The following is a 9,814-nucleotide window of genomic DNA, read 5'->3' on the forward strand; positions in this document are numbered from 1 at the left end:
ATTCAGCTACCTTTGTAAATTCTTCCTTAAAGACATAGTGATTTAAATTAGTACAGTTAAAAGTGAAAGATATAATAGGTGTAATAATAGCCAAAATTTTAATAACATATTAAAGTTTGCAAGATAGTTCAAATATTTTCTCTCACTTTACCCTCACAAGAACCATGAGAGGAAGGTGTTAGTATTACATCTATTTTATAAATGAAGAAATAAGAATAGACAGGGGTTGTGATTTGCCAAGCAGAGCTAATAAGTGTCTGAGAAAGATTCAAATGCAGGTCTTCTTGACTCCTACCACAGTACTCTATTCACTATACTATTTGCCTGTTAGTAGTTCATCTCACTACTTTTATAGAAAGGGTCATAGACAACTAGAGTTGGAAGAATGATCAGATCTCAGAATTAGAGCTGGACGGTATCTTGGAAGTAATTTAGTGAAATTCCCTTATTCTGATGAGAAACTGAGGCCCAAAGAGGGTAACTTGCCTAAGGTCATACATAACAAGGATTTGAATCTAAGCCTTCTGACTCCTAGGTGGCACAGTGGATAGAGCACTGGAGTGAGAATCAGGAAGACTCATCTTCCCAAGTTTAAATCTGGTTTCAGACACTTACTAGCTGTGTGACCCTGGGCAGGTCACTTGCTTTTCTCAGTTTTCTTCAATTCCTCATCTATAAAATGAGCTGGAGAAGGAAATGGTGAAAACAAAACAAAACAAAATGCTCCATTATCTTTGCCAAGAAAACCCCAAAGAGGGTCACAAAGATTTGGACATGACTAAAATAATTCAATAACAACAACAAAACCTCTTGACTACAGATTCCTCATGTCTTCTGCTGTACCTGAAATAAATTAATATAATTCCCACAATTTATAGATAAATAAACTATGACTCAGAGAGATAATGTAGTATTCCTTAAAATTTCAGATAACATTGTAAAAGGAAAAAAAATACCCCCCAGTGGAAATTTTCTATTTACTACTAAGAGTATTTTCTTCTATTTTCTACTCTTTCATAATAGTATACTATCAATAGTATTTTCTACTATTATTATTTCAAATATTTTTGAGAGTATAAACTTGTAGCAATAGGATTCTAGGAAAGAGATCACTCTTTTGGAGCACCTCATGTCTGAGTCATCAGAAATAACCTGAAGTGAGCTTCCTGAGGCTGATCACTAGCTAAACTCAGGACATGGCCTTCACATCATTTCTGCAAATGAGCTGAGAATTAGAAGCCTTCTTCAACTATGAAACAGAAATTCAGTGGAAGACTTGGGATTAAGGCTTTGAAAAAAGAGTTGAAATAAGAAAAGAAGTCTAGGGGTCACATAATCCACTAGGGAAAACATTTTAAAAAGTGAAATGTTTTTACTTTAGGTTTAATGATGACTAACATACTAATTATGATCTACATTAATTAAGCTATTGTCAGAGAAATGTTTTATTTCTTTCAGAAAAAAGTTACAATAATAGGCCATCAATTCCAACATCCCGTTTTGCTTGTTAGGAACAGGGGAAAATATTGCTCAGTTTCTCTATTTGCGTCTGCGCTGTGTTGCTCGGTTTTGCAGTGGCTGGGCTAGAAAGAGCTGTCCAGGATTTCAGCAGCCTAGCAGACATTCAGAGAGTCGGAGCTGGCCAGAATTTCACGTTTTGAGTTTCAGATTTTTAGTTTTATAATTGTGGCTATATTCGACCAGCAAGTCACACTGAAGGATAGTCAAAAGAGGAAGCTATTAAGGTAAGCTTACTTATTAATTATGAAAGAAAACTGGAGAAACAGAACTAAGATGTTACTATTAATTCAGGAAGAGGCAAAAGGAATAATAAATGCAGCAGGTTTCGCAGTGGTAGATGTATTTCAGTGGTATTGTAAATGGAGTGTATTTCTTCTTCAAAAGGGGAGATTTGGGTGGTTTAGGATTCCCTTCTCTCGACCTCGCCCCTACATTTATTTTATTTGAGATAGTTAACTTGTTACAATGATATACCAACAGGTAGGGAATGATCTAGTGAACCAGATTTCAAAAGGCGATGTGTAATAATAATGTGCAAACAGTCCCCTGTGGGTACACACCCACGCCACCCCGCCCCACACGCACTGTTTTCCTAGCCAAAAGAGCTTAATATTATTTTGTCGACCAAGAACCTGCAACCTAGAGGTCCTAATTTGTGCTTTGATAATCATTTTACAAGCTTAAAGAAGTCAGAAGGGACGGGACCAGCTCTGCAGCTGCCTGTAACCCAATGTCACACTGACTGTGGGGACTGGCGGTGATGCTTCCAGAGCAACTTTGAAAAGCCACAGGTGAAAAGGGTCTCTTCTCCAGGTCCCGAACTGCTTCTGAAGTAGTGCTCTCCTCTGACAACAGCGTTGGTGGAGAGACAACTCTGTAAAGGAGACTACAGTCTGAGAAGAGACTGCAAGTGGTAAAGGGGAGCGAGGGTGGCAAGGTGAGAGCTGGCACGAATCTCTCCCATCCCTAATAGGTTTTCTCTCTTCCACCTTTCCCCACACTTCAGCCTCCAGCGAGTGCATGCAGACTTTCTGGAACCCAGTGATCCTTTGCTTTAGGAAGATGTACAACCTATCTTCCAGTTCCGGACCGGCGAACTCGTCCTGCCCTAAGCCAGAGCTGGGCAGCTCTCAAGGACTGGCAGAGGAAGACGAGGGAGAGCCCGGGGGCCACAACGCCTCCAGCCCTGACCTGCTCCTGCAGCCCCTGTACATAGCTGTGCCGGTCATCTACTCTGTGATCTGCGCAGTGGGGCTGACTGGCAACACAGTGGTGCTCTATGTCCTGCTCCGGGCGCCCAAGATGAAGACCGTCACCAACTTGTTCATAGTAAACCTAGCGATTGCGGATGAACTCTTTACTCTGGTGCTGCCTATCAACATTGCTGACTACCTTCTACTGCAGTGGCCCTTCGGGGAGCTCATGTGTAAACTCATCATCTCCATCGATCAGTACAACATCTTCTCCAGCCTATATTTCCTCACGGTTATGAGCATCGACCGCTACCTGGTGGTGTTGGCCACTGTTGAGTCCCGCAATATGGCCTACCGCACCTACAGGGCAGCCAAGGTAGTCAGTTTGGCTGTTTGGTTCCTTGTTACTCTTATTGTAATGCCCTTCACAATCTTCGCCCAGCTTTACGAGGAGGAGGGTCGCCTCCAGTGCGTCCTGGTGTTTCCCCAGCCAGAGAGCTTTTGGTGGAAAGTAAGCCGCATCTATACACTCATCCTGGGCTTCGCCATCCCTGTGTCCACCATCTGCATCCTCTACAGCATCATGTTGTGTCGATTGCGGACCATGAAGCTGGACATCCATGCCAAAGCCCTGGATCGGGCCAAGAGGCGGGTGACCCTCATGGTGCTGGTAATCCTGGCTGCGTGCCTCTTCTGCTGGACGCCTTATCACCTTAGCACCGTGGTCGCCCTCACCACAGATATTCCGCAAACTCCAGTCATCATCGGAGTCTCCTACTTCATCACCAGCCTGAGCTATGCTAATAGCTGCCTCAACCCTTTCCTCTATGCTTTTCTTGATGACAACTTTCGGAGAAGCTTCCGTAAACTGGTGAAGTGTCGGGCCTCTCGGTGAAGAATAGGGTTCCTCTGAGAATCGTCTCTTTCATTTCCCTCCCACGCACTCTGTTTTCCTTCCTGATCCTCTAATCCCTGATCTCTCAGAGGGGAAACTGGCGGTTTGAATTATTATGGCCTTCGTAAGGGGAAGATGGGGTAGCTTGGTCAAATACTTTCCCTCAAGCTTTTTTTTCAGGTTCTGCTAGCGCGAAAACATTTTCCATTTTCTTTGCACCAACTTTTTTTTTTTTTTAAGGGGGGGGGCTAAGAAGTAATCCGCAGTGTCATTGTTCAAACATTTCCTTTAACGTCAAACTGAAGTCAAACAAAACTGAGTTTTTGGGAAAGATTTGGACCTTGTAAAGAAAAATAAAACAGGGAAATTAATGCCCCCTATCCACCCCACCCCGCTTTGTGCTTTACGCTCTCTGTTTTACTCGAATGCTTTCTGTTAGTGTCATGTTTTCCTTAAGCCTAACCTGAAGTGAAGCGTACCAGTTGTCCTTGTCACTGGTCTATTTTCATATTTCTCCGTTTTGCTTCTCTCTGTATTTTGGAATAAGAGTGGGAACAAGCTTTTTCTCTTGGTTACTGAACAATTTTTCTCCGCACTTAGACTGGGTGAAACAATAATACTTCCCTAAACCACATTCCAGAGGGTCAGAAAGATGCGCTAGGAAGTGCCCTGGCGCCGGCAGACACTGACCATAAAAATCTCTTTGAGTCCGCTCTTGAAAGGAGGAAGTGGCTTCGAGGAGTTACACAGCTTCTGGCTTCTCTTTTTGAACCCCTTCTCAAGAAAACGACTGCATTTGTCTATTTCATGGGGCAGATGGAGAAAGAGGAGGGAAGAACGGAGAAAGAGAGGTGGGGACAGATCTAGCAGTGAGATGCTAGTTGAAATCTCCGAGAGGATTCTGGGTCCAGGGGAAGATCAATGATTTTGATAAAGCAGCTTTCTTTGCCTTAAATGGAAAAGTTTCCCTCTTTCAACCGTGTTCGGTGAAACTCCAGTTTCCTCGAGTCAATAGAGGGGGAGGAGGGAAAGGGAACGCACAGTGCAGGCAGATCACGCCCTAGGCCTGCTTGGTGGAACAGAGGAGTAAAATCAGTGCTTTCTAGGCAGAGGAAGTCCTCAGCTACAATCTTTCATTTCTGGGTGTTTGAATCTTTTCCGATCCTTGCCCTCTCTCCGAACTGCACTAAGAGCAGCTTTACGATTTGATGTCAGAAACCAAGGTCTTATATCTCCTGCTTTCCAGCCAGCTTATTTCTGGGTTCCTAAAAGACATCAAGTGCTGGGGGGAAACAGAATTCCTAGTAAGCACATTTAGACATATGACTTTGGAGCCACCTGCTGTAGAAAGATTTCTTCCTACAAGAACACTTTGGCTAAATTCTACTGCCCAGCTTTTGTTGTTTAACGTGCCTGGACACTGGAGCTAAGAAGGTCTAAATGAGCGACCAATTGTGTTAGTAATTACATCTTTCAACAAAGTATCTCTATACCCAAACTCTTCATCCCAATTCACTCCCAGCTAACTTGGGGCAGTTGAGAGTGTCTTCCTGAATTTTATTTAAGAAATAGTTACTTTATTGGGAGGGAGGGAGGGATGGAAGGAGGAAGAGGGAGGGGAGAGGACGGGAGGGTGGAGAGAGAGAGAGAGAGAGAGAAAGAGAGAGAGAGAGAGAGAGAGAGAGAGAGAGAGAGAGAGAGAGAGATTAAAAGGGTTCAAAGAAACATTTAAATGTCTTTCAAGCGCCCTAGAATTTTTTCCATTTTTTGTATAATTAATAAATCTGTTTTTCCTCCCCTGCTTCCCCTAATTAACTAATATCTAATTAATTTGTTAGTCAGAGGTTCTAGTATATCAAAATGGAAATTTGACAAAGAAGGTAGACAGCTTAGAAAATTCAGATTCAAAATGCCACTGAGAGACTGGAATTATCCAGTTCAGCAATTTTCATTACTTAAAATCTCCTTCATGCTGTGCTATATAGACATTACATAGCACATATCATTAAGGTCAAATCTAGTTAATGAAGCTTACCAAAGCTGATCTTTTTCACATACCCATTTGCACCCCTAACAAGTGAAATAGTCACAAGAATTTACTGTGTGTACTATGCACTAGGCACTGTGCTAGATTGCAGTGCAATCAGAATGGATTGTGGTAAGAACTATTAGCAAATTATTCTAAGTGGTACTGCCATCTATCATGTATTTGACCACACAGAGGCATAGATCCAAGCCATGACTATGTGAATAAGGATGCCATGGAAGAATTTGGTACCTCCAATTTACCAATGATTCTGTGAGCTAGTGAAACTGCACATAAGGGCTATTGCCTTACATTGAGCCATAGAGAAGGCCAGGTTATCTCTTTTGGTGATAACCAACTCCATTACATGCATGGATGCCACTTGATATAATGGTTAAAGGACTGAACTTAAGGTCAGGAAGATCTGGGTTTGAATTTTTTTTTTATCTCTTACAAGTTGTGTAACTATGGGCAAGCCATTTAATCTCTGAGCCTCAGTTTCCTCAACTACAAAAAGGGGATAGTAATATCTGTATTACCTACCTCACAGGGTTGTTGTGAGGGTGAAATAAGCTATAGTTTCACATAAATTAGCTATTGTTATGATATCAATCTAAACTCATACTTATTGTCTGAAGTAGTGTGGTAAATAAACATATAGATAGGTATCCTTATAGAAGCAAGAATTTACTCAAATCTTGTATTTTGTTATTGCACAAGTGTTAACTATCTGTAGTAGTCTTGCTATCCTTACCTCATTTATAACGTTAAATGTTAATGCTATTGAGACTTAAAGGTATCTCTTTTTACTTTAATTTGTTTATGACAGGCATGTATTGTGTGTATTTGTGGGCCCATATCAGCAGTACACAAACTGTGATATTCCATCATGAAAGTACTTAAAATAAAAATCAACAGCTATGTGTAATAAGTTTTCTGGAAAATGGGGAATCTATTGTGTATAGTACTTTACAATTCATCTGGACATGCTTCTGACTTTCTTGGTGCCACCTCAGTAATAATGTTTTTTTTTTTTCTTTAAATACATACCTTTTTTTGTGCATACACTTGTTCAAACTGTTAATGAAAATGTAGACCTGGCAGGCAAGCCAAAAGCATGGTGGGAGGTGGGGAGGAGGGAAGAGAGAAGGCTATCAGAAAATTTATTCCTACATTTTGTACAATTTGGTCTTGTTTTAATTAGAATCAGAATGGTTGGTGGGGTGAATCAGAGAAGACTGAATTTCTTTCTTATTATTCTTTTTTTCAGTATTTTATTTTTTATTTTTCTTCAGTTACATGTAAAAATAGTTTTCAACATTGTTTTTTATAACTTTGAGTTCCTAATCCTCTCTCTCCTTCGATCCCCCCCACTCCTATTGAGAAGGCAAGCTATTCTATGTAGGTTATACATACATAGTGATGCAAACCATATCCATAATACTTGTGTTGTGAAAGAAAACATAGACAAAAACTCAAGAAAAGTAAAGTAAAAAAAAATCTGCCTCAATCTGTGTTCAGACACCATTAGCTTTTTTCTCTGGGAATGGATAGCATTTTTCATCATAAGTTCTTCAGAATTGTCTTGGATTGTTGTATTACTGAGAAAAGCTAAGTAAGTCATTCACAACTGATCATCTTACAATATCACTGTTACTTTGTACACAGTACATTTCACTTTGCATCAGTCCACGTAAGACTTTCCAGGTTTTTCTGAGAGCATCCTACTCATCATTTCTTATAGTACAATAGTATTCCATCATAATCACATACCACAACTTGTTCAGCCATTCCCCAATTTATGGGCATTCCTTCAACTTCTAATCCATCACCCCCAGAAATGAACTGCTATAAATATTTTTGTACATATATTCCTTTTTATTTTTTAATCTCTTTTTGGATACAAACCTAATAGTGGTATTGCTAGGTCACAGGATATGCATGGTTTTTATAGCCTTTTGGGCATAGTTCCAGATTGCTCTCCAGAATAGTTGAATCAGTTCACAACTCCACCAACAATGCATTATTTCATTTTTCCCACATCCCTGCCAACTTTTGTCATTTACCTTTTCTGTCCTATTAGCCAATCTAATTGGTATGAAGTAGTACCTCCAAATTGTTTTAATTTGCATTTCTGCAATCAATAGTGAGTGTATTTTTTTTCATATGGCTATAGATAGTTTTGATTACTTCATCTGAAAACTGATCATATCTTTTGATCATTTATCAACTGAAGAATGGCTCTTATTTTTATAAATTTGACTCAGTTCTTTATATGTTTGAGAAATGAGGCCTTCATCAGAGAAACTTGCTTCAAACTTGCTTTAGTTAGTATTGCTAACTGTATTTTCCTCCATCCTATCCCCCCTGTTCATTCTATTCTCTCTCTCCTTTTACCCTGTCTGTCTTCAAAAGTGTTTTGCTTCTGACTACCCTCAATCTGCCCTCCCTTCTATCACTCTACCCTTCTCTTATCCCCTTCCCCTCCTACTTTCCTGTAGAGTAAGATAGATTTCTATACCCAATTGAGTGTGTCTGTTATTCTCTCTTTGAGCCAATTCTGAAGAGATTAAGGTTCCCTTACTCCCTTTCACCTCTCCCCTCTTCTCTCACCCCTCTTTTATATGAGGTAATTGACCCCATTCTACCTCTCCCTTTCTTTTTCTCCAAGTACATTCTTATCTTGCCCCTTAATTTTATTTTTTAGATATGATCCCTTCATATTCAACTCACACCTGTGCCCTCTGTGTGTGTGTGTGTGTATATATATATATATATATATATATATATACTCCTTCTAACTAATAATAATAATGAAAATGAAAAAGGTCTTATGAGTTACAAAAAGGTTTTATGAGTTACAGAGCTGGGAACTCTGGAATTTGGCTATAATATTCCTGGAAGTTTTCATTTTGGGATCTCCCTCATAGGGTGATCAGTGGATTCTTTCAAGTTATATTTTACCCTCTGGTTCTAGAATATTGGGTCAGTTTTCCATGATAATTTTTTGAAAGATGATGTCTAGGCTCTTTTTTTGATCGTGGCTTTCAGGTAGTCCAATAATTTTTAAATGATCTCTTCCTGATCTATTTTCTAAATCAGTTGTTTTTTCAATGAGCTATTTCACATTGTCTTCTATTTTTTCATTCTTTTGGTTTTATTGTATTGTTTTTTGATTTCTCATAAAGTCATTAGCTTCCATTTGCTCCATTCTAGTTTTTAAGGAATTATTTTCTGCAGTGGACTTATGGACCTTCTTTTCCATTTGGCCAATTCTGTTTTTTAGGGTATTCTTTTCCTCATTGGCTTTTTGGACCTCTTTTACCATTTGGACTAGTCTGTTTTTTAAGGTACTATTCAATATTTTTTTGTGTGTTTCCTTTACCAAGCTATTGATTCATTTTTTATGATTTCCTTTCATCATTCTCATTTCTCATCCCAATTTTTCTCTACCTCCCTTGTTCACTTTTCAAAATTTTTTTTGATCTCTTCCACGGCCTGAGACCAATTCATATTTTTCTTGGAGGCTTGGAAGCTTATACAAGCTTTGACTTTGTTATCTTCTTCTTAGTCTGTGTTCTGATCTTTCTTGTCACCATAGTAACTTTCTATGGTCAGTTTTTTCCCCATTGTTTGTTCATTTTCACAGCCTATTACTTGATTTTTAACTCTTTGTTAAGGTAGGATTCTGCTTCCAAAGTGGAGGGAGCATTGTCCCAACCTTCAGGGGTTTTGTGCAGCTTTTTTCAGAGATACTTCTAGGGACCTGTAAATTTTCAGTTCTTTCAAGATGGTATGATCTAAGGAGAGACCACAAGCACTCTTTTTTGCCCTGAAACTGTGAGGATGGTTCCCCACCCCCATCTACTGTGGCCTTATGCTCTGCTATGTTAGTGCTCCTCCTTGCACTGGGACTGCCACCCAGGACTGCAGCCCAAATCTGAATATGGGCAAAGCAATAGAGTCCTACCTCAGTGCTAGCAGAAAGACTCCTGTAATCTCCTTCTGACCAGCTGTTCAACCCCCTTACCTTCCATGGGCTGTGAACTGCTGCTGCTGCTAATGATGATGATGATGATTCAGTCACTACTAAGGCCTGCTCCTGGTTTGCTGTGGCTGTGGCTGTGCTGGCAAGGCCTGGATTGGACTGCTCTCCTCTTCACCCTGGTACAACAGACC

General features: G+C 40.0%; 1 protein-coding gene across 2 annotated transcripts; it reads left to right on the plus strand.

Moving 5' to 3' along the window:
• Positions 1–2,583: 2,583 nt before the first annotated feature.
• On the plus strand, positions 2,584–3,755 carry LOC114033250 (neuropeptides B/W receptor type 1-like). Of its 2 annotated transcripts, XM_027848699.1 has the most exons (2): positions 2,584–2,644; positions 2,681–3,755. In XM_027848699.1, the coding sequence occupies exons 1-2, from the start codon at positions 2,584–2,586 to the stop codon at positions 3,607–3,609; spliced, it is 990 nt and encodes a 329-aa protein (XP_027704500.1). In that variant the 3' UTR covers positions 3,610–3,755. The 2 variants fall into 2 exon arrangements, with proteins under 2 accessions (XP_027704500.1, XP_027704499.1); XM_027848698.1 differs by having other exon boundaries at positions 2,584–3,755.
• The last annotated feature ends 6,059 nt before the right edge of the window (positions 3,756–9,814 follow it).

The sequence above is a fragment of the Vombatus ursinus genome, unplaced genomic scaffold, assembly GCF_900497805.2.
Source record: "Vombatus ursinus unplaced genomic scaffold, bare-nosed wombat genome assembly UNPS02006855.1, whole genome shotgun sequence".
In the NCBI taxonomy this organism is placed as follows: Eukaryota; Metazoa; Chordata; class Mammalia; order Diprotodontia; family Vombatidae; genus Vombatus; species Vombatus ursinus.

Bases quoted from the DNA above. Each gene is read 5' to 3' on its own strand.
- LOC114033250 (XM_027848698.1), top strand. From the start codon at position 2,584: ATGTACAACCTATCTTCCAGTTCCGGACCGGCGAACTCGTCCTGCCCT.